This window comes from Bufo bufo, chromosome 2, assembly GCF_905171765.1.
Source record: "Bufo bufo chromosome 2, aBufBuf1.1, whole genome shotgun sequence".
Lineage (NCBI taxonomy): Eukaryota > Metazoa > Chordata > Amphibia > Anura > Bufonidae > Bufo > Bufo bufo.
In genome coordinates, this window is record NC_053390.1 from 599207456 (window position 1) to 599233313 (window position 25858).

General features: G+C 42.6%; 1 protein-coding gene across 2 annotated transcripts in view; it reads right to left on the bottom strand.

The window, feature by feature from the left end:
- CASP6 (caspase 6) overlaps positions 1–25858 on the bottom strand; it is a 71669-nt gene that overhangs the window by 14523 nt on the left and 31288 nt on the right. The window contains exons 2-5 of one of the 2 annotated variants that reach the window (XM_040418363.1): positions 24520–24678; positions 19919–19960; positions 13368–13410; positions 12077–12226 (exon numbers count right to left, since the gene is read on the bottom strand). In XM_040418363.1, coding sequence (XP_040274297.1) covers positions 12077–12226; positions 13368–13410; positions 19919–19960; positions 24520–24678 — 394 coding nt within the window. The remainder of the gene's footprint in view (positions 1–12076; positions 12227–13367; positions 13411–19918; positions 19961–24519; positions 24679–25858) is intronic. The other variant, XM_040418364.1, reaches the window with a different exon arrangement.

The window sequence follows — 25858 nt, forward strand, 5'->3', positions numbered from 1 at the left end:
CTCTGCTAAGTAGACTCTTTATGCATTTCCTCCAGTCTCCGCAGGGGAATATATACCACCAATACTTCCTTGAGGCTTTTAAATGAATGACAATTGAAGCCCATTCATTTCAGCTGCCATAAGGTATACATGACTGACTCAACAGCAAATAAAGAAAAGAAGTCGTGCCATTAATATGGCTGCCCCCGAGGACAACATGGAGTTTTTATTTTATTTAAATAAAAGTTACGTTTTAGTTTAGGCTACTTTCACACTTGCGGCAGAGGGATCCGGCAAGCAGTTCCGTCGCCGGAACTGCCTGCCGCATCCGGAAAAACGTATGCCAACTGATGGCATTTGTAAGAGTGATCAGGATCCTGATCAGTCAGAAAAATGCATTGAAATGCCGGATCCGTCTTTCCGGTGTCATCCGGCAATACGTATCCGACATTTATTTTTTTCACCTTTTTTCATGCGCACACCGGAAGGACGGATGCGGCATTCCGGTATTTTGAATGCCGGATCCGGCACTAATACATTCCTATGGAAAAAATGCTGGATCCGGCATTCAGGCAAGTCTTCAGTTTTTTGGGCCGGAGATAAAACCGTAGCATGCTGCGGTTTTATCTTTTGCCTGATCAGTCAAAAAGACTGAACTGAAGACATCCTGATGTATCCTGAACAGATTGCTCTCCATTCAGAATGCATGGGGATAAAACTGATCAGTTCTTTTCCGGTATAGAGCCCTTTTGACGGAACTCAGTGCCGGAAAAGAAAAACGCTAGTGTGAAAGTACCCTTAAATTCCTATTGAAAATTTGTTACTGAAGTCTCTCATGACCCCAGATCCGGGGGATTCTTCTGTGCTGCCTTTTTCTTCATATTACGAGAGTGTCTGGATTACACAAATTCAGGGTGAGCTGTACAAAAACTTTTGTTTTTTCTTGCTCCCCAGAATTTTTTTATTTTTATTTTTAAAAGAAAACTAAAGACAAAACACAATTTCTCATCTTAAGGCCTCATGCACACGACCGTTGTGTGCATCCGTGGCCGTTGTGCCGTTTTCCGTTTTTTTTCGCGGACCCATTGACTTTCAATGGGTCCGTGGAAAAATCGAAAAATGCACTGTTTTGCAGCCGCATCCGTGATCCGTGTTTCCTGTCCGTCAAAAAAATAGGACCTGTCCTATTTTTTTGACGGACAACGGTTCACGGACCCATTCAAGTCAATGGGTCCGTGAAAGAACACGGATGCACACAAGATTGGCATCCGCGTCCGTGATCCGTGGCCGTAGGTTACATTTTATACCGACGGATCCGAAGATCCGTCTGCATAAAAGCTTTTTCAGAGAGGAGTTTTCACTTCGTGAAAACTCAAATCCGACAGTATATTCTAACACAGAGGCGTTCCCATAGTGATCGGTAACCATGGCAACCAGGACGCTACTGCAGGCCTGGTTGCCATGGTTACTTAGCAATATTACAATATTAGAAGCATCACTTCATACCTACCTGCTGGCTGCTGCGATGTGTGTCCGGCCGGGAGCTCCTCCTACTGGTAAGTGACAGGTCTGTGCGGCGCATTGATCTGTCACTGCCCTGTAGGAGGAGCTCCCGGCCGGACAGACATCGCAGAAGCCAGTAGGTAAGTATGAAGTGATGCTTCTAATATTGTAATATTGCTAAGTAACCATGGCAACCAGGCCTGCAGTAGCGTCCTGGTTGCCATGGTTACCGATCGGAGCCCCAGAGCGATTAAACTGGGACTCCGATCGGAATCTCCGCTGCCACCAATGATCGGGCGGGGGGGGGGGGGGGGGGAGAGGGGAGGTCGCCCACTGGCCACCAATGAAATTACAATAGAGGGGGGGGGGGGGGCCGACGGAGGGGGGGGGGGGAGGGGAGGCCGCACACTGGCCACCAATGATATTAATACAATAGAGGGGGGGGGGGAGGCCGCACACTGGCCACCAATGATATTACAATAGGGGGGGGGGGGGCGGGGGGGGCCGCACACTTGCCACCAATGATATTCAAACTGGGGAGGGAGGGGGGTCTGCCCCCTGCTGCCTGGCAGCCCCTGATCTCTTATAGGGGGCTATGATAAGCACAATTAACCCCTTCAGGTGCAGCACCTGAGGGGTTAATTGTGCGGATCACAGCCCCCTGTAAGAGATCGGGTGCTGCCAGGCAGCAGGGGGCAGTCATGTACACAGTTCTCAGTATATTCTAACTAGAAGCGTCCCCATCACTATGGGAACGCCTCTGTGTTAGAATATACTGTCGGATATGAGGTTCACGATGTAACTCATATCCGACAGTATATTCTAACATAGAGGCGTTCCCATGGTGATGGGGACGCTTCAAGTTAAAATATACCATCGGATTGGAGAAAACTCCGGTCCTATGGTATATTAACTCCTGACTTTACATTGTAAGTCAATGGGGGACGGATCCGTTTGAAATTGCACCATATTGTGTCAACGTCAAACGGATCCGTCCTCATTGACTTGCATTGTAATTCAGGACGGATCCGTTTGGCTCCGCACGGCCAGGCGGACACCAAAACGACTGTTTTTTCATGTCCGTGGATCCTCCAAAAATCAAGGAAAACCCACGGACGAAAAAACGGTCACGGATCACGGACCTACGGACCCCGTTTTTGCGGACCGTAAAAAAAAACGGTCGTGTGCATGAGGCCTAACTTACATGAAGTAAATACACAGCTCATTCCTTTTAGGAACATTTTTCCACCAAAGACTTTTATTGAGTAAATAAACCATATCCAGTGCAATTCTGTCACAGTTTTATGGGTTGTTTTTTTTTTACTGTGTTCCTTATGCAGTAAAATTGACCTGTTAACTTCATTCTCCAGGTCAGTACGATTACAACGACACCACACTTATATAGTTTTTATTGCATTTTAATACAAAAACACATAAAAACCTTGAAAATAATTATTTTTTCTTTTCATCGCCATATTTTTACTCTTTTGTAGTTATGTGTAAGGAGCTGTATGAGAGCTCGTTTTTTGGGGGGTGATCTGTGCTTTTCAATGACACTATTTGAAGGGTGTGTGACTTTTTGATCACTAATTTTTATGGCGAATTTGCCATTTTTAATTTTTTTACTTTATGCCTTTCACTGTAGGGGATATATATTTTTATATTTTACGGGCATTTTCGGAATTGGTGATGCATATAATTTTTTTTTTATTGTTTATTTATTTTGATTTTGGGGAAAGGGGAGTGGCTTAACCCCTTAGTGACTAATGACGTACTGTTGTATTAGTTACCGCATCATGACGTGCACAGTACGTCATGAGATCAAAGTGTCACCGCAAGTACACTTGCGGTGACACCGACATCTAAGCGGGTGCTACAGACAGCTGAGCTGTCCAGGCATCCGGCAGGGCACCAATCACAGCGGTCCCTGCCTTTGGATCGCTGCAATTGGTCAGTCAGATTAAACTGACCAATCGCAGGGTTCAGCAGCGCAGTTCCGATCTCCTCAGTGAGTGTTGAGGAGATCGGGGCTACACCCCAATCCGCCCCCCTTCAGGATGGCCGAGCGAGACCAGGTAATAATGAGGGGGCCAACCCCCCACAATTATTCAGGATGGCTGAGCGGTAGCAGATTGTCAGCTGTAACATACAGGTGACAATCTACTGTAACGGCCGACATCAGTGCTGGCACTGTTGTTGGCCGTTTAACCCCTTCCATGCCACAGTCCGTAGGGACCACTGTATGGAAGGGGTTAACAGGGAGAAAGCTCCCTCCGCCCCCCATCGGGCGCTGCGCTGCTGTGGCAGCGTCCCGATGGTTACCATGGCAAATGGATGCCTTACACAGGCATCCAGGATTGCCATGGCAGGAACCTGATCAGGCTTACTGTGAATTAAAATACACTGCAGTACACTCTTATCATGAGTAAGGACCAGCATGTAAAGGTCCGAAACGCGTAGATTTGACTGCCCTGCGTATGTGGAAGTTTTTATACCGCTGTGAATAAAAGATTCCCTGCTATCAAGAGCTGGATTTTCTCTCTTTTCTTCAGTACTGCAGTACACTATACAGTATACAGTTTACTGCAGTGTATTGTAGAGCCATCAGACCCACTAGATCTTCAAGAACCAAGTGGGTCTGAGTCAAAAAAGTGTAAAAAAAAAAGTAAAAAAAGAAATCAAAAAACATTTTCCCATATACGCACATTTATAATTGGGTAAAAATGAAGAAAATAAAATACCCTAAACATGTTTGGTATTGCCGCGTCCGTAACAACCAGCTCTATAAAAATTTCACATGACCTAACCCCTCAGGTGAACACCCTAAAAATAAAAAAAATAAAAAACAGTGCAAAAAGACATTTTTTGTCAACTACCATCACAAAAAAAAAAGTGCAACACTAAGCGATCAAAAAGGCGTATGCCTCCAAAATAGTACCAATCAAACAGTCACCTCATCCCGCAAAAAATTAGACCCTACCTAAGACAATTGGCCAAAAAATAAAAAAGCTATGGCTCTCAGACTGTGGAGACACTAAAACATTTTTATTATTTTTTTTGTTTCAAAAATGTTATTATGGCTTCCGGTTCTGGCGCCAGCATGAGCGGTCACGCTTGTTAGAGCTCTGCTGCACTGACTTGCGAAAAACTTTGCCCCCATCTAACCAGCACTGGCAAGTTTCCTAGTACTGGGCGAAAAGGCAATCACTTACAGGCACCGGACTATATGAACCGGTATATTAAACATATGGGGAGCAGAACTCGCCAAGGGAATCGACACAAATCAGCAGGCGCAACCACGCTACCACCAAAGATGGCGGATCCTGCTCCTCCGATAGATCCAGACTGTATACCTCCAGGATCGCAAGAAATCCAAGAAGATCTGGAAAACTACGAGAATATAAATGACCCTGTGAAGGTGGACTACAAGCGACTGGCTTTGGAGGTTGCAGCTAGAATCCTCCCTGATTTACAAGACTCTCTAGCCAACACCGTATCTGACTCCTTATCAAATCTGCAAAAGGAACTGACAGATCATGGTAGGCGTCTGACTGAAGTGGAGGACAGAATCGCCAATCTGGAAGATGAGCAATATCACCTTGTACGCACTAATGACACCTTACTCAAAGAAAATAAAAGAATAAGCAATAAATTGGATGATCTTGAGAATCGCTCCCGGCGAAATAATTTAAGGCTGGTGGGTCTACCAGAGTCTATCCCGTTACAAGACCTAAAGATCCTATGCGAAAAAGACATCCCTGAAGCGCTTAATATCTCTTCTACTTGAGCGCACAGAATTGGTGCACCTCCAGCCATCCAAAATCGCGGAGAACTGGAATCCACCTTTCATCCAGCACTCAGACAGCGTCCCCGGCAAGTAATCACTAGATACCTGGACTTTTCCGATAAGGCCGCGATTCTTAGGGCTTATAAACGCCATCAGAGCCCACTAGAGATAAGGGGTCACCGAGTGCTAATCTTTGAAGACTTTTCGGCAACCGTGTCAAAAAAGAGAAAATAATTCTCCTCCATTTGCTCTAATTTATTTCATGCGCAAGTTAAATTTTACGGGTATACACTGCTGATGGATCTTATGTTACCTATCATTCACCGCAAGAGGCCAAAGCGGCGATACAAGATGGCGCTCTTGAGGGAGAAAATTCGAGACAACGAGGATACAACCAACGCAGATCTGCATCGAACCCGTCCTCGGATCCCATGTCGAGAGGAAACGAAAGTGAAGACCAGATACCCAGAGACTACCGCAAAAGGCAGAAGAATCTTTTTGAGTGTCACATGTGGTAGCGTATGTTCGTGTGTTCGTATATTCATACATTCGTATGTTCGTATAGCCGTATATTTGGATATCTGTATATCCATATATTCTTATAAACTACACTTACCACTTTTTTCTGTTACACGCCTAACTCAGATGTTATAAGGCGTCATATTCAGCAAGAACTTTCAAATTGTATTATGACATGTTGATTCCCAACCTTCTTCCCAGTCAAAGCAAGTCAGGGAGATACTCCTACCAAAGTGTGTACTGTGGGAAGTTTGGGAAGTCATGCTGGGAAGAAGTGAAGTCAGCAATTTCTGTTCCAATAGGGACTTTATTTTGTTATATTGCAGTTACGTTAATGAGGTTATTTCAACATGTTGTGGGGAAACGATCTGTCTTATGCACAAACCATTTAGCCTACATAATAATATGAGATTGCTCCTACATAATTGTCCTAAAGAGCTTATAAAATGTTGAGGTTTATTATGTGGAATGTAAAGGGCCTGAAATCTCCACAGAAAAGATTGATGATATTGAGACATCTAAAGCGACTTGGGGCAGATATCGCTTTATTACAGGAAACGCATCTTCATGCAGAAGAATATTCTCGTTTACAAAGGCTATGGGTGGGCAGGGTTATGGGCTCGCCAGCAGAAGGGAAGAAAGGTGGGGTCTTAATTTTAATACACAAAATACACAAAAAGCTTGCCCATATGAAGGTTCAGCACTTAGAAACTAAGGAGGGACGTTTGATACACATACTTCTCAGCTCATCGCTGGAATCTTGGAGCATATATAACGTTTATGGTCCGAATGACATCAATACTGAGTTTTTTGGAGAGCTAAGGGAGATGTTACTTACAGATACGATAGCTAACAAAATCATTGCAGGGGATATGAATACGGTTATGTCACATGCAGAAGATCGCCGCTCAAGCATTAACAAAACTAGGGTTCCCAGACATAGAGACAAAACAATGCAGACAGTAATGTCGTGTGTGGGATTGATCGATGTATGGCGAAACTTCAACCCAGAAGGGAGGCAGTTCACACATTTCTCCTCGCCACACAATTCTTGGTCGAGGCTTGATTATTTCCTAGTTTCAGAGGAAACATTACGGAAAACAGCTGCCATAGAAATAGGAGATTTGGTAATTTCCGATCACTCTCCAGTCATATTAGACTCAGTTAAGAAAGGTAACGATTTTGTATGGAGATTTCCATCTGACTTATCCAAAAATTAGCAATTCTCTGAGAAGTTCACACACTGGTGGGTTGAATACTGGGATACTAATTCACAAAGTGGTGATCCCCAATTTCTCTGGAGGGCAGGAAAAGCGGTAATAAGGGGCCAGATACTGGCTTATACTAGAGGCTTAAAAAAATCCATCCAAACAAAGATACAAGAATTGTCGAAAGCACTACAAAGTGCTTATACCTAGTAGTTTCAAACATACCATTCCCCTTTAAATAAACAACAATGGGTAGCAACAAAGTCAGAATATGAAAAGTTGGCTAAAACAAAAAGAGGAGTTTTATGGTTTGAAAAGAGAAGCCCATCTTTTCAAATTTGGAAATAAAATCGGGTAAACTCCTAGCTTCATTAGCAAAGGGACAGAAATACACCTCGATGATTTCCACCCTGAAAAATTCCCAAGGAAAAACAATGTCATAACCCAAAGGAAATATTAAGACTTTTATAAATCCCTTTACACAATTAACAACAGATGAACAAAAGATAGATTCACATCATTATTTAACATCATTGACGCGAGTTACTGAGGAAGATCTAGAGATATTAAACCGGTCCATTACGGAAGAAGTTCTAAATGTCATACGTAACTCGAAGAATGGTAAAGCCCCAGATCCGGATGGATTTACAAATGAATTTTACTAAATTTTACCTCACAAAATCTCCCCCACTCACATCTTTATATAACCAAATTGTACAGGGACTCCCGATACCTTCAGATATGAATACAGCTTACATAAAAGTTTTACCGAAGCCAGGCAGAGAGAATACTTTACCGTAATCAGATCGCCCGATCCCGTTAATTGACAACGATCTTAAATACCTTTCAAAGATAATGGCAGATAGATTATCAGTGATAATGCCCAAAATTGTGTCAGAATATCAGACAGGTTTCATTAAAGGCAGATCGGCAGTATACAACATAAGAAAGGTATTAGCAATTCTAGATGCCATTAAATTATCACCGCATCTTCATACATCCCCTGCTTTACTCGCAATAGATGCGGAGAAAGCATTTGACAATGTTAGTTGGACATGGCTCAACAAAGTATTAGATGCCATGGGATTTAAAGGCTACTTTAGGACATATATTTCCTCCTTATATAACACCCCTACAGCTAGGATTGCTATTCCAGGTCATTTATCACAGACCTTTAACTTACAGAAGGGCACAAGACAAGGGTGCCCCTTATCACCCCAACTCTTCAATCTAGCCCTGGAACCGCTTTCCAAACAAATTGCGAAATCTGAATCAATCCCAGGGATCAAAATAGGAAATCTCACTTTGTCACACGCTCTATTCGCAGAGGACTTGCTTATATTCTTGTCACAACCTCAGTTAGAGCTTCCACCAATTTTCGATCTATTAGCACGTTTCAAAAAATTATCTGGTTTCAAAGTAAACTTAACCAAATGTGAAATGTTAGATTTGTCCCCGGCCCAAACTCTCAACAAAACTGCTTTAAGAAACACCCCAGTCTCTATTGCGCCCCTCTTCATAAAATACCTAGGAATACGTATTGGATAAAACTCCAGAATCATTATATTCCCTTAATTACCCTCCAATATTTACCAAAATTATAACGGAGCTCAAATCATGGGTAAAATATACCTTTGTCATTTTTAGGTCGCTGCCATCTCCTGAAAATGATACGTTCCGTTCTTTCATATGGAAACAGGGAAAAGCGAGGATATCGCTCAACTCACTATCCCGATCAAAACTGAGGGGTGACGGTACAATCTAGCAAGTCTGATGAGACACTGTTTAGACTGGTTAAAAAGGCACCTCATACTATTCTGTCCTTCCTATTGAAACTGAATTAGCTAGACCCTGGAACCTAAATGCTAGTTTACACACAAAATACTCCTTGGTACCCCGGGCGCTGAAACTTAGCAGGACTGAGAATTAGGGAAGTTAGACACATGATGAACCTGAGGGAAAAAAGATATCTGGATTTTAGAGAAGTTCAGGATATGTATAGCATCCCGAGCTCTCATTTTCTTGCTTATCAACATCTCTTTGCTTTTCTAAAACCCAGAGTACAAGACCTATCCAATGAATGTAGAACAAATCTATTTGACTCTCTGGTCATTTCAGGAGGAACGACAAATTCATTGGCCTACATTTATAGATGTATAAATGATATAATGTCAAAAAAAGGGGATACAAGTCTGTTTAAAGGTTGGCGCAAAGAGTTCCCGAAACTATCCATACCAGATGATATATTGGAGGGTTGGGAGAGAGTCCGCAAACCTATAGGAAATGAAATATGGCGGGAAACGCAATTCAAAGTTATACACAGGGCGATATATGGTTTCTATGTTCCTAGAACTCCCGAGAAAATTTATGAAAATAAAATAACACATTGTCCGAAATGCCAAACGCCAAACACAGATATGACACATGGTCTATGGGCTTGTCCTAAGGTAAAAGAGTTTTGGAACTCTCTTATAGCCTTTATTGAAACTAAAACCCATATAACACTTCCCTTGGACCCGATTTTATTTCTATTTCATATGCAGACAGAAGCATGTAAGGTCAAGTTTCCACCAGTGTTTCATGTGATATTGTTAGCTGCCAAAAGGAGTTTGTTAAGGCACTGGCTAAACACAAGTGTCCCACAAATTTCTGAACCATTCCAAATGACCACAAGATGTCTAATTTTGGAGAAATCAGAAGCTGAATACTGCAAATCTAAATCAACCAAATCTTTCTTTGGAAGATAGAGACCATATGTTTCGAATTTCCTTAAGACAGAGGAGATCCAGGAAATTGTACGACCTTTTAAACACACAGAGTGGTTTCTAAAATTGGATTCATCAGACCCTTGGTACACACTTTTTTCCAAATAGTATATATATTTGAAAATAAAAGGAATCAGAATTTAAGATATCTCATCAAGAACAATAGGAGATCTTAGATGCTAGGCGGGCAAGGAGTAAGATAGACAGAAATAGGGGGGTGGGGGAGGGAGTTTTCCAATATGTTTGGTTTGGTTTAATTATTAACCATATCTTATGACCTATGATCGGATATAATAGAAAAATGATACTTTGATAAATGTACATTTGCTTCTAACATCATCTCATATTTATTACTAGAAGAACATCATTACCTATTATGTATCAGATATGTTTATGCATAATTTTACTGTATATGAACTCTCATTGTATGGTGAATACTATCTAAAATCATAATAAAAAAAAAATTATGGTTTAAAAAAAAAATGCTATTATTGTGTAAAACTTAAATAAATAAGAAAAAGTATACATATTCGGTATTGCCACATCAGTAACAACCTGCTCTATAAAAATATCACATGACCTCACTCTTCAGATGAACAGCGTAAAAATAAATAAAAACTGTGCCAAAATTACCAATTTTTTGGTCACCTTGCCCAAAAAAGTGTAATAATTAATGATCAAAAAAATCATATGTACCCAAAAATGGTACCAATAAAAACGTCAACTCTTCCTGCAAAAAACGAGCCCCTGCACAAGACGATCGGCAAAATTTAAAAAAAAAATGGCGTTCAGAAAATGGAGACACAAAAACATAATTTTTTTTCAAAAATGCTTTATTATGAATAAAAACTGAAACAAAGAAAGTAGACATATTTGATATCATCGCATCCGTAACAACCTGTTCTATAAAAATAGCACAAGATCTAACCTGTCAGATAAACGTTGTAAAAAACAAAAAAATTAAAAACGGTGCCAAAACATCCATTCTTTAGTTACCTTGCCTCACAAAAAACATAATAGAGTGATTAAAAATCATATATACCCCAATAAAACTGTCACCTTATCATGTAGTTTCCAAAATGGGGTCACTTTTTGGGAGTTTCTACTGTAGGGGTGCATCTGGGGGGCTTCAAATGGGACATGGCATCTAAAAACCAGTCCAGCAAAATCTGCCTTTCAAAAATCATACGGCCCTCCTTTTCTTCTGCGCCCTTCCATGCGCCCATACAGCAGTTTACCACCACATGTAGGGTGTTTCTGTAAACCGCAGAATCAGGGTAATAAATATTGAGTTTTGTTAGGCTGTTAACCCTCGATGTGTTAAAGAAAAAAATGGGATTAAAATGGAAAATCTGCCAAAAAAGTAAAATTTTTAAATTTAATCTCCATTTTCCTTTAATTCTTGTGGAATACCTAAAGGGTTAACAAAGTTTGTTAAATCAGTTTTGAGTAACTTGAGGGGTATAGTTTCCAAAATGGGATAATTTATGGGTGGTTTCTACTATGTAAGCCCCACAAAGTGACTTCAGACCTGAACTGGTCCTTAAAAAGTGGTTTTTGGTTTTAAGAATTGCTTCTAAAATTGTAAGCCTTCTAACGTCCCAAAAAAATAAAATGACATTTACAAAATGGTGCCAACATAAAGTAGACATATGGGGCATGTTAAATAATAAATATTTTATAAGGTATCACTTTCTGTTTTAAATAGAAATTTTGAACATTTTGGATTTTTTCATAAATAAAGGTGAAATATATTGACTCAAATTTATGACTGTCATAAAGTACAATGTATCACGAGAAAACAGTCTCAGAATGGCTTGGATAAGTAAAAGTGTTCCAAAGTTATTACCACGTAAAGTGATACATGTCAGATTTTCAAAAAGGTACAAAATGGCCCGGTCATTAAGCGCTAAAACTTTAAGATTTTTTTTTAAAAAACTGTTTTTTTTTGTTTTTTTTTAGTAACCCTAGATGACTATAACTGGCAATCATTAGATTGCCAATTGTGTTCTGTGATGGGTGTATATTCATCACAGAACACACTGTTTACTATATACCAATACAGTGCTGCCACCTGCTGGCCTGTATTGGTATATACCAGTGATGGGTATTGGAGCAGGCTTGAGGCTTTGAGCCGAGGAATACAGCGGAGGTCACCAAGGGGTTAAAGGATTGCCATTTAATACCACATTTCCCTTGCAAAACGTATGACCGATCAAAGCTTCACAGTTTCAGTTGTTAGACCTGTAACAATCAGCTGAATTTAGAAAAAAAAAAAAAAAAGTCTAATTGGGATAATTAAATTTTGTACCTACCTTCTGTGAAGATTATCTCTGTCAGTATTGGTTCCCCTTCTTTCTGGAAGTGTTAACTGCCAAAAGAACCAGTCATGGTTAAAGATCAGAGCCAAGCCTCGCCGTCCGTTTTTCATGGTATACTCGGCAGCTGGGTCCAGTGCTTGAGACCTTCAAATATAACCAAATTATGATACATGTGATCACTTCATTTGTGTCGCACATGAGCTCTAGAAGTGAGAGTAGTGGGTATGAGAAGTCCCACTGACTGACAGTCAGAAACTGTATACAGACCGGAGGAATACCTTAGGCCAGGCATGGGATTCAGCCAGTTCCCTCCAGTTCTCCAGATCCAGTTGTTAAAATTAGAACTGGATCGGAGAACCGTGTTACCGGCCGAGTCCTGATCCGGTGCTCTGGCGGCGGCAGGGCAGCTGGAGATGTTCGCTTCCATTGCTTCGCGTGCCTCTGATAGTTTAGCGCCTTAGCTGGGTGGTATGTGTGTGTAGTGTATATATATATATATATATATGGTATATTTAGGTTTGTGTGTGTTGCATATATATGGTCTATTTATATGTAAACATGTGTCGTGTCGCCATTGAGTTTACACTTCAGTTATTTGGTTAGTTATTGTGAGCCAAACCCAGGTGTGGGTCAAAATCACAGAACAGGAGCAAATCTTTCCATTATACCTTATCTCTGAGTAGGCTTCACTACTGGTTTTGGCTCACAATAACTAACTGTCAATTTCTTGCATGGGCGGGCGCATGCGTGACACTACAGCCAATGACTAGCCTCAGCTGTGACATTTTCCAAGTGGCACATACCCCAGTAGTGACTCGACTCTTGGGGGCACATTACTGCAGAGGCCAGTTATTAGCTGCAACAGCGCACATGACCCTGTCCGTGCACAAAGTTTACAGTCAGGGACCATGAAGCCAGAACGGAGGAGGTAAGTACAACTCTCTTAACAGGTCCCACTGGGGGATCCGTACTACTGTTTGCACACGTGTGCTGCCAGAATTCCAGCCGGCCCCATTCACTATAATGGGGATCGGCCGGAGATCCGTCTGCAACACGGCAAATATGCCGAGAGGCTTACCATGTTGAACAGCCTGCCGCTAAAGCTTAACACCAGTGTGAAACTGGCCTTATGGACTGCTCAATGTAGAACACAACATATGCACACATACAGCATGGTTATGCTTGCTTCTATGCTCTTACTTCAAGCTTCCAAATACAAGGGATACAAAATTATTTCTCATGAACATCTCAATAAATAATATGAACAGTATAAACATCCACTCACATTGCAAACCAACCATCGGTCTCGGTGATGCCTGCATCCCCATCTAGGGAAAGGATAAAAAAATAAAATAAAATAAAAAACACATTTCAAAAGGAGACATTTCCATTTATCAAATATTTTCCATAAACATGTTAATGTATGTAAATACACTGTGGTATTGTACACGTGCATAGTATGTCATACAGTATAATAAGCAGGCTGCAGAACAGATGTCCCATTGTCCTATTGACTTAAATGGGTTGCCCAGCTTTTTGGTCTTTTTTCCCAGCCTGTTGAAAAATATTATACCCACCTGCTCCCCGCTGCTCTCTTCAGCAGTCTTCCGGTTCTTGTCCTGTAGTGTGTCATGTACACTGCTGCAGCCAATGACTGGTCTCAGTGGTGATTTGTCCCCAGGCAACACATCACTGCTGGGTCACAGGCCGCTTGGGAACATGTCACAAAGTCAAATTGTAATGGGCACCACTTAAATATATTTAAGGGCTGCTCACAAACCTCCCTACCATTGCCTATATTAGATATAGTCACAGAGTGCCCTGAATTAGTGAAATCCACTACCATGACAGTCACAGGATCCCTTACCTAGGATACTGTCATGATGTTATTGGTGGTTCAGTGATGGAAGCAGGGATCAGTGTTTGCCCCTGTTGCCTGCACAGTAGCGGGTGTGTTCTTGTTTATGTAGGTGGATACACACAACTCTAGGTCCATCCTGCGATCACTGAACCATCAATGGTGTTAAGCAGTAAGGCCTCTTTCACACTGACGTCACGTGTGATGGCCGGATAAGATGCGGCTGCATCGCGGGAAAATGCGCGATTTTTCCGCGCGAGTGCAAAGCATTTTAATGCATTTTGCACGCGTGTGCGAAAAATCGGCATGTTTGGTACCCAAACCTGAACCCGGACTTCTTCACAGAAGTTCGGGTTAGGTGTTGTGTAGATTTTAACATGGTTATAAGGGAAAATAATAGCATTCTTAATACAGAATGCTTAGTAAAATAGGGATGGAGGGGTTAAAAAAAATATATAATTTAACTCCCCTCATCCAATTGTTCGCGCAGCCCGGCTTCTCTTCTGTCTTCTTCTTTGATGACCAGGAGGAAAAGGACCTGTGGTGATGTCACTGCGCTCATCACATGGTCCATATGTCTTCCGTATCAGTTCCGTTTTTGCGGAACCATCTATTAAAAATGTTATGCCCAGCCCAATTATGTAATCACTATATACGACATACGGAAAAACGGAACAGAAACGGAAACACAACAGAAACAAAAAACGGAACAACGGATCCGTGAAAAACGGCCCGCAAAACACTGAAAAAGCCATACGGTCGTGTGAACGAGCCCTCAGGCTGTCTAGACCTGCACCAGATTTTTCATGGTGGCTCAGACTGGAGGATAAATGTATAAAAGTAAAGAAAAAGTTGAAAAAAATAATATTATACCAACTATTGGTTGATTTTCTTTACCACAGAATTTTACAGGATTGTGTGGCAATTCTTGTGCAAAATGGTGCATATAAGTGACTACCCTTTTCCATTGAGCCACATCACCTTGGTGAGCAATTTAGAACATCTTGGTGCACTCATTAGTAATTGTGGCCCTATATGTTCTTTGACATTTAAACTAAACTTGTTACAAAGCTAAAGAAACTTAGCAACTTAGGGGTTGTCCAACTAAGGGCACTTTCACACTAGCGTTATTCTTTTCCGGCACTGAGTTCCGTCCTAGGGGCTCAATACCGGAGAAGAACTGATCCGTTTTATCCTAATGCATTCTGAATGGAGAGAAATCCGTTCAGGATGAATCAGGATGTCTTCAGTTCAGTCTTTTTGACTTTTCAGGACGGAGATAATACCGCAGCATGCGTTTTGAAGGAACCGGCAGACAGTTTCGGCGACGGAACTGCCTGCCAGAATCCTCTGCCACAAGTGTGAAAGTACCCTAAGATAAATAAAAAATTCGGTAGCATAAAATAACAAAAAAAAGTGTTACCAATACCTTTTCTCCCCTGCCACTTTCAGCTCCCTGGGCATTTTCCTGGCTACAGAAATGACATCCCTTACACATCACGTCATAGCTGCAGACAATCACTGGCATTAGCAGTAATGTGCCATACACTGCTGGGGCCAGTGATTGACTGCAGAGTGGACTTTTGTGTACGGGATGTCACTGCCATAGCCAGGAACATGATGTCAGTGCTGTAGCTGCAAGGGGGAAAAAGGGTGAGTAAAACTTTTTATTTATTTTTTATTTTTACTTTTTTGCTGCTGCAAGAGGTTTTATTTAACTCAGACAACCCCTTAACTGTCTGCTCATTAAGAATTCAATAAACTGCATTGTAGACGTGTTGAAAAAATGTTGCTTACCCTACAGCACTGGTCTACAACCTTTGGCTCTCAAGCTGATGCTAAACTACAACTCCCAGTTGGAGAAACAAAAGGTTGGAGATCAGAGCCCTACAATTTCAAGTTTGTACTGAATGATAAGGATACTGTCATAGACTTGGATGTAAGGTAAAAGCATCATAGACATGGGAAGAAGCAGGGCCGGATTAAGAGCATCATGGGCCTGGTGCTGAGGATTTTGCTGGGCCTTTTTATGGAACTGCACTCAGTGTCTTAATTACATATATATTTCATCGATACCATTAAAGTATTTTGTTCCTGCAACTACCCGTTCATTTGGCGTCTATCTTGGCAACATGGAGGGGGACCACGGGAGGGGGACCCTGAGGGTGGGGGCACCCTCAGGGCACTATAGTGTCAGGAAAACCGCTTTGTTTTCCTGACACTATAGTGATCATTTAACATGACTATGAAGATTACTGTTTTCTAGCTGCTGTGGACTGTGGACAACAGCAGCTAGAAACAGTAATTTTCATAGAGCTGTGTTATGATTTATGGACACAGCACTCAGCATGCTTAGCCAGTCAGATAGAAGGCTGGCTAAGCATGCTGAGAGCTGTGTCTAAATAACATAACACATTAAAGGGATTCTGTCACCAGGTTTGACCCCTTGTCAGCTAAAAATATGCTGATGTTCAGGGCGTCTGCACGATTCCTAATGTGGGCTTATAAATGTCATCTGTGGGCTTATTTAGCTAAAAAACAGCTTTTACTAACCTGTCAGTCAAACAAATAAGGTGCCGAAGGGGATGTTAATGAATGCAAGGTGCCGGCCGCACCCGCCGCCGTTCGTGCCCAGCGCCGCCTTTCCGGACTTCTGCGCCGCCTCCTAATCCTCTGTGCCGCCTCTCGCTCTCCCTCCCTCCCCCCTCCTCCTGCTGTAAGATCTCGCGCATACAGGGGTTGAGCGAAGTGCCGGCGCATGTGCACTTCGCTGTAAGAAGCCAAATGGAGAAGTCTGCACGGGCGCATCAGGCAGAGCCCTGTGCGCAAGCGCGAGATCTTACAGCAGAAGGAGGGGGGAGGGAGGGAGAGCGAGAGGTGGCACAGAGGATTAGGAGGCGGTGCAGAAGTCCAGAAAGGCGGCGCTGGGCACGAACGGCGGTGGGTGCGGCGGGCATCTTGCACCCATTAACATCCCCTTGGGCACCTTATTTGTTTGACTGACAGGTTAGTAAAAGCTGTTTTTTAGCTAAATAAGCCCACAGATGACATTTATAAGCCCACATTAGGAATTGTGAAGACGCCCTGAACATCAGCATATTTTTAGCTGACGGGGGTCAAACCTGGTGACAGAATCCCTTTAAAGAAATTACTGTTTCTAGCTGCTGTGGACTGTGGACGGTGGACTAGCAGCTAGAAACAGTAATTTCTTTATGTGTTATGTTATTTAGACTGAGCTCTCAGCATGCTTAGCCAGTCAGTAATTTTCATAGTGCTGTTATGATTTATGGACACAGCTCTCAGCATGCTTAGCCAGCCTTCTATCTGGCTGTGCTTCTTGAGAGTCACAGTCCACAGGCTCAGAAACAGCCAGATAGAAGGCTGGCTAAGCATGCTGAGAGCTGTGTCCATAAATCATAACAGCACTATGATTGCCCTCCCTTCCAACTGGATGAGTTTATCTGATACCTGCCCTGCTCCAGAAGCTCCTGCTGTCTCGCGGGCTGGTGTGGCTGAGCGCTGTGGGCCATGTGCTGGTCGAAACTGCTGAGTAGGTTGTACACAGCGCAGCGTGCAGGAGGGATAACCGCGGGCGCACTGAGGTCATATCCGGCGGGCCGGCATTACAGGAACCGCACCAGCTGCTCTGACGTCCTGCCGCCGGATATCCTGTGACGTATATCCGGCGGCAGGACGTCAGAGCAGCTGGTGCTGTTCCTGTAATGCCGCGGCCCGCCGGATATGACCTCAGTAGTGATAGGAAGTTCGGATCTTTCAGATGAATCGGTTCATTTGAATCAGCTCATTCAAATGAACCGATTCATGAATCGGATCTTCGGTTCACTTGCTGAGTCACTGACTGCTGAGCTGACTCGCAAGTGAACTGAAGACTCTAGGTGCTGGTGCGCATGCGCAGATGCTATCCATTCGATTCACTTGCTGCTGCTGACTCAGTCGGCTCTTCAGCTCTCTAATGAGTGAGTCCGGATCAGGAAGAGTGATTGATTATAGTGATAGTGAAGGGAAGCTGAGGCTGACGCCGGACTGGAGGACTCAGGAGCTGTCACTGTGGTGTGCATTGTTGTCTGTTGTGCATTGTTACCCACAGTGACAACAGTCTGACACTGACAGTAGTACAACGAACCAAGTGAAGTGAAATGTGAATGCACGCACAGGGAAAACTATGTGCTGAACTGATAACAGTATTACAGTAACACAGTCACTGGCTGATAATAAAATAGTCCCCACAGTCCCCACTTAATGGAATCCATAAAGGAGATGTGAACCCACCCTTAGTTATATAGCTACTGAATGAGATGCCTTTAACATATATATCTCCTGAGAAGCCAATTTGATCCTAAAGGGTTAATTCAACCTGTAATCTAAACTCTGTGTCATCTGTCACTTCTCTTATCTCTCTGCTCCTGTCAAAGGCTTACATAGATATCACTGGGCCCCATAGCAAGAATCTAAATTGGGCCCCCATTCCCCTCTTATAGCCCCTCCCACTACCCATTCCAGGCCTCTCTCTTTGTTCCATGAACTATGTTCGCTGCCGTTTTATAATTTATGCCATCAGGGCCGGATTGGGATTACAAAACAGGCCTGGCACACAAAAGAGGCATAATAGATACAGTGTGTACAGATGTATAGTGTATACAGCAGTGTACTGATATGTGAGGAACGTGGTATAATATATGCAGTGTGTTCAGGTATATAGTATATACAGCAGTGTACTGATATATGAGGTATAAATTACAGCTCGTACCTCACATATCAATCCAATACTGTATATACAATATACCTGTACACACCATCTATTATACCTCATACCTAACATATCAGTACACTGCTGTATATACAATATATCTATACACACTGCATATATTATACCTTGTACCTCACATATCAGTACACTGCAATATATATTATATATCTGTACATATTGCATCTATAATACTGTTTAATATATGCAGTGTGTGTGTGTGTGTGTATATATATGTGTGAGGCATACAAGGTATAATACTGTAGATGCAGTGTTTATAGAAATATGTGGTCAGTTATTCATTATAGTCACTGTGTGTGTGAAGTACATGAGGTTGTGGTCACTGTACCTGTCTGAAGTATTATACATGAGTGAGCATTGAATAAAAACAGGGCATGGAGGGGGGGTAAATGATGAAAAGTGGAGGACCTCCTCTTACCACTCCATTCCAGTCTGTATGGATCAATGCAGAGCTGATTGTGAACTTCTAATACTTGCTGTTAGGGGTTGAAGGACCTGTGATGATGTCATCACAGGTCCTGGCAGATGTACCTTTCAAACCTAGGAACTACAGCATTTTTGGTGCTGTTCCTTTGCTAGATTCTGCAGGACCTGTGATGCTGAAGATGATGTCATCACAGGTCCTGTCTGATGCACTGTTCTAACCTGGGAACTACACTTTACACTGTGCAATTCCCTTACAGGACCTGTGAAGACTCCCTGTACTACTCAGACGACTCAGAGCTGCTAGTACTTACCTTGCCTCAGCTCTGATTGGTTGGTGGGCGGGAGGGGAGGGGCTGGCAGAAGCAGCTTCCACTCTAGGATCATATTACGCTCCTCCCGAGTCCCTCCCTCAGGCTCCCTTCTGCCAGCGTGAGGTGAGCGTCTCTGCATTGTCTGTGCGCTATGTGACGCTGCGCTGTGTACAACAGAGGACTTTTAACCCTCAGACGGCCTTTTGGCTGGCAGATGGGCCTATTTTATGGTAGGGGCCTGGAGCTGCAGCTCCATCAGCCCCTACGTTAATCCGGCCCTGGGAAGAAGGTACATAAATCAGTTCAAACATACTGTCCTTGTCCTATCATAGTTATATACTGTATATACATTGGCCACTTCTATTGAGAAGAGGCTTGTGTGGCCTTGTGGTAAGTAATAAAACACTATGCACACACAAAAACAAGGTTATCAAGCAAGAGAAAGAAATCAATACCTTTATTTTCTGGTATTTTTTTGCTGTCAATTTCTTCCTGACCTGTAAAACACAACAAAATCTTAATATTCATAGGAAAACAAATGTACATCCAGCATGAAAATTTTTAATTCAATTTTTCTAACAATTTCTTCTAAACTAAATCATCCAAAATACATATATAGGATACCGGTCTTGGACTCTGACCCATTACACCAAATTTAAGTAAGCAGTTTTATGAAACGTTGAAGTAGGTAAAGACTAGGACTGCGGATAAAAGCAAGGCAGCATCTCAGTACAAGGTCCTGACACCTAAAGAAGATGGCATGGATAACTGGAGGCTCAGGCAATACGGTCCCATTTCTTCACTTCAAGGGCTCAATGCACATTCCGTGCATTGGGGACCACAATTTTCAGTCCCCAATGCATATTTAAAGGGTTTCTATCACTTCGTTTCACCTATTTAGCTTTCAGACACTAGCGATCCGCTAGTGTCTGCTTTATCTAACCATCCTAATATAAGAGCTTATTGTCCTGCCGTTTAGCTAAAAAAATAACTTATATAGATATGCAAATGAGCCTCTAGGTGCTATGGGGGCGTGATTAGCACCTAGAGGCTCCGTCTACCTTAACAAACTGCCGCCGCCCAGCGCGTCCCTCCAGCCCGCCCATCTCCTCCGGAATGCGATGCGCCTCGTATTCGGCGCATGCGCAGTGAATGTCTGATCGCTTCCCTGCTCAGACATCTCCACTGCGCCTGCGCCGATGACGTCATAGTGCTCCGAGGAACAGGCGCAGTGGAGATGTCTGAGCAGGGAAGCATCAGACATTCACTGCGCATGCGCAGAACAGAGACGCGCACGGAGAGGATCGCTTCAGCTGGAGATGGGCGGGCTGGAGGGACGCGCTGGGCGGCGGCAGTTTGTTAAGGTAGACGGAGCCTCTAGGTGCTAATCACGCCCCCATAGCACCTAGAGGCTCATTTGCATATCTATATAAGTTCTTTTTTTAGCTAAACGGCAGGACAATAAGCTCTTATATTAGGATGGTTAGATAAAGCAGACACTAGCGGATCGCTAGTGTCTGAAAGCTAAATAGGTGAAACAAAGTGATAGAAACCCTTTAAGTAAATGAGTGCGCATCAGTGATGCAGTACAAATACCGCCGGGGCCCGTATACAGTGGACCCGCTGTTTGCGGGTTGTAATACAGGACCAGCTGGCACACAGTTGCGAGTATGAGGTCTAATACATAAAACAAGCAGTGTTACAAAGAAAAAAAGGGAAGGAAGGGAGAGGAACCGTGACATAACATATAAAGTGACTCAAATTGGGAAGGGGGGGGGGGGATCAGTCTGTATTTCACGCCAGGGGCGTAACTACCATAGCTGTGGACCATGCGACTGCTATAGGGTCCAGGCCAAGAGGTGGCCCAGTCATAGTTGGGATTCTCTCCTCTTCTACTGGAGGTGAAAGGTTGGTCAGGACTCTATCATCTAAAGGAACAACTTAGCAAATAAGGCAGTAGAAAAATGGTCCAAGGGTCATTAAAAGGGGTTTAGGCAGAACACATTCTCTTTTGTGTGGGGGGCCTGGTTTGATCCTTGCTATGAGGCCCTTACTTCTCCATGTACGCCACTGTTTCATGCTACAGGTAACAGGTAATATATTTGAAGTCACCTATTCTGAATGTGGTCACCTTAAGTTCCATATGAACAGTTGCTTCAACCTAATCCATTTTGAATCAAAATGTGAGCTTGTCTAAGAGCAATCTCTGTGGTGGGGCTTGTGGGTCTATCCATATTTGTAGAATGGCTTTACCTGCTACAGCAGAGATCGTGGGAAGCAATTTTCTGGTTCCTGGATCACAATGATATTGCTTCTTGTCCACCCAGCCAAACAAACCCCAAAGAGCATTACGAGGTAGAAAGATGGTTAAGTGTGTATGGGTAAAGTCCTAGACCCTTGACCAGAAAAGCTGAACAACATCACAAGACCAGAGACAATGAAAAATATCCGCTCGTGGAGAACCTCAGCAGAGACAAGTGTCTGAGACATAAGTGCCCATCTTAAAATCGCTGACAGGTGAAATATATGATCTGCGGAAAGTTTGGACAGTAGAACCACCAGCATAGCAAATACAAGGTATCATTTGGGATGCAGATATTTAAAATAATTAAATATGTTTCTGTGAATTTCCATCTAGATGACAGCACTGCTTCTGATTACATAGCTTTGAGGACTATAATAAGGAATACGATGACAAACAGATTCATCCAAAACGGATTCTGGCTTAAAGTCACTTTTCTATGGTTCCTAAATTATACAAGACATTTCAGCAGCCTGCACAATACCATACTTGAAGTAAATCATGGATGAAGTCATGAAGATCAGCAAACATGAGATTATTATACCAGGCTGATTGGATATAAGTAATATTATGAGCATCAAATGTAGGGACATGTTGATGGACAAAAACCTGATCATGTTCAACTCGTTGAGAACATCTTGGGACAGAGGCTTCAAAAACAAATCTATTTTAGAATCATTATTGAGGAAGGTGTTGGGTCATGCACATCCCTGCTCTGCGCAGCAGATCACGACCTTAAGTTACATGGAATAATTACATGGCACTAGATTGTCATAAGACCAGGTACACGTGCGGCAAACAACTGCAGTGCACTAGGTATAAAGAAGGCCTGAATAAGCATCTCTCACATTGTATATACTTTCAATTTCTCTGTGTGATACATGTCTAGCCTGTGTATTTTGCAATAGGTAAATGTTGTGCAAGATTTAGCTTACACTTACAGTATTACTAACTTTTATTACCATGAGTCATCCCAAAATTATCTTGCTCCAGGTTCACTAAAAAAAGGACTTTCTACCGTCAGTAGAATAATTTATGGGATCATAACATTTTTATTACCTTTTCTTTCTTTTCTACTTGACACCAGTGTAGTATAATCAAATAAAACTGATGCCCATAAAGTTATAAAAGCTAAAAATCTCCAACATAAAAGAAACGGAAAATAACGTAACATAAGCATAGCACTAGGCTAAAGATGCTTGACTCTACAGTCACACATAGAATGCCCCCCTTGGCACGCCACTGATCTCATGCTCTCTGGTAAAAAAAACAGATTATTAATATAAGAATAATAAATAGCTCACCCCATTGATGGTGAGACGTGTGGTCACTTTGGGATTGAGGCTTCCAATGTCACATGACCCTGTGACATCAGACGGTCCTTAAAGAGCATGGAAAGCTCTGACTTACGGTACCTAGAGGACCTTTGAGGATGTCACCAGTGGGAGGAATTAGACCAGTAAGAAGACTACACAGGGGGTGCTGTATGTACAATACACTGTAGCTTCTGATGTTTATTGTGATGTTAATACGCCTATCATTTGACCACATGAGCCATTGCTGTTTCTTTCAATGGTCAAAAGACGACGCTCTAGGATTAACATGAGCTGACCAAAACTATTAACCCTCTCTACCCTAGACTCCGGAATGCACATGGAGTAACTCCAGTTTTTTTTGAGGACCCATTGAAATGAATGGTTCCGCATACGGTCCGCAAAAAAACCCCAAAAAAACGTAACGGACACGGAAAGAAAATACGTTAGTGTGCATGAGCCCTAAGGCTTATTTCACACAAGCGAGGTTTCCTTATGGATGCGTAGTAAACCCTGACACATTCATTTCAAAGGATATATGCACATGAGCATGGTTTTTCACTGACTAATTGTCGGATCAGCAAAAGTCGCAGCATGTTATAGTATATAATATATATATTTATTAGTATCTTCACCTGTTTTTCACACGGGACTTGTCTATTGAAGTCAATGGGTCAGTAAAAAAAACGGAATCACACTGAAGTACACCAATGGACTGTTCATTTTTCACTAATGGTTCCTAGGAGATGTTGAGTTATGTTCTTCAGTTTTTCATCATGTGCGGAAAAAACACATTAAAACCTATTGCATCCACGCTGATAAAACGAAAGAACTTAACAGATTGCAGAAGACACTGTAGCAAACTGGGGAAAAAACTGGATAAGGCCTCATGCACACGACCGTTGTTTTGGTCCGCATCTGAGCCGCAGTATTTGCGGCTTGAATGCGGACCCATTCACTTCAATGGGGCCGCAAAAGATGCGGACAGCACTCCAGCATCCATAGTCTGCAAAAAAAATATAACCTGTCCTATTCTTGTCCGTTTTGCGGACAAAAATAGGCAGATATATGAATGCCTGTCCGCGCCTTTCCACAAATTGCGGAACGCAAACAGACGACATCCGTGTTTTGCGGATCCGCAATTTGTGGACCGCAAAACACACAACGGTCGTGTGCATGAGGCCTAAAACATTCGTTTTTCACTGTCAGAACTCAGACGTGTGAAAGAAGTTTGTGTCCTGGTCTACCAGAAATACTGAAGTGCTGCCCTGCCGCTCCATCAACACACTGCATGTAGCCAGTTACGGGGGCTACACAAGTCTCTGTCTGCTGTATAGTACTACCCATTGGTTGTAAGGGCGTTACTGAAGACATAGTAAAAAATTATTCTAAAAAAAACAAACACATTAGAATACTTATTGGAGCATATTATATACTTCACCTGGTACCTCTCCAGTCGACACCCTCTCATAACCAGCATCTGTGGGTGCTGTAGTGAGCACCCTGGGACGACTCGCCTTGAGCGTCCGCACCATGGGCATTGGTCTTTTGCGCTGTGAATCCAGCACAGTCTGCTGCTCTGCAGCCGGCTTTGTCACCTCTAAAAATGGAAACACGACAGGAACTTAAAGCTAAAATGCCAATACATATGTGTGTTTTTGTGCGCCTTGTCAGACCTATGTTTAATATGCTGATCACTAATAGAAATATTAGTAATATCTCAATACTTACAATGGAGTATAATGGCTCATGCATACTGACACATAGCCTGTATGGCTCCTTTTGTATAAGGCCTCTTTCACACTAACGTTTTTTTTTTTCCGTTTTGCGGTCCGTTTTTTGCGGTCCGTATACGGTCCGTATACGGAACCATTCATTTCAATGGGTCCGCAAAAAAACGGAATGTGTTCCGTATGCATTCCGTTTCCGTATTTCCGTTTTTCCGTTCCGTGGAAAGATAGAACATGTCCTATGTTTGTCCGCAAATCACGGTCCGTGGCTCCATTCAAGTCAATGGGTCCGCAAAAAAAAACGGATTACATACGGAAATGCATCCGTATGTCTTCCGTTTCCGTTCCGTTTCCGTTCTTTCTGCACCATCTATTGAAAATGTTATGGCCAGCCCAATTTTTCCAATGTAATTACTGTATACTGTATATGCCATACGGAAAAACGGAACGGAACGGAAACACAACGGAACAACGGATCCGTTAAAAACGGAACGCAAAACACTGAAATGGACATACTGTAGTGTGAAAGAGGCCTAAAGCTGTACAGACTCTGTGCACTACTGCAAGGCTTCATTGGATTCTGTCTTATTAGGCCTCTTTCACATTTCCATGTCAGGGTCACGTCCGTGAAAAAGAGCGTACATGTTTCATCCGTGAAGGATCCGTCGTTGGTCCGTGTGTCCATTTTTACCATCCGTGTGTCATCCGTAATTAATTTCCAAAGAATCTCCTAATAGTCTTCAGTGAAAAACGGACACAACACGAATGTGCGTCAGTAATTTTCAAGGACCCATAGACTTCAATGGGCGTGCTTGCTCTGCATCACGGATCAAAGTAGTGCATGTGCCCGTGATTTTTTTACTGACCCGTGGTAAAAAAATACTGAAATGCGAACAGACACATTTAAATCAATGGGTATGCGTGTGTGAAAAATGCGGACAGCACACATCAGTGAAAAACGGAAATGTGAACGAGGCCTTATCAGTGTGGTTTTTACACTTGTAAAAACTGCATGGCCAATTACTGCATTGCAAAATTATGGTAAATATT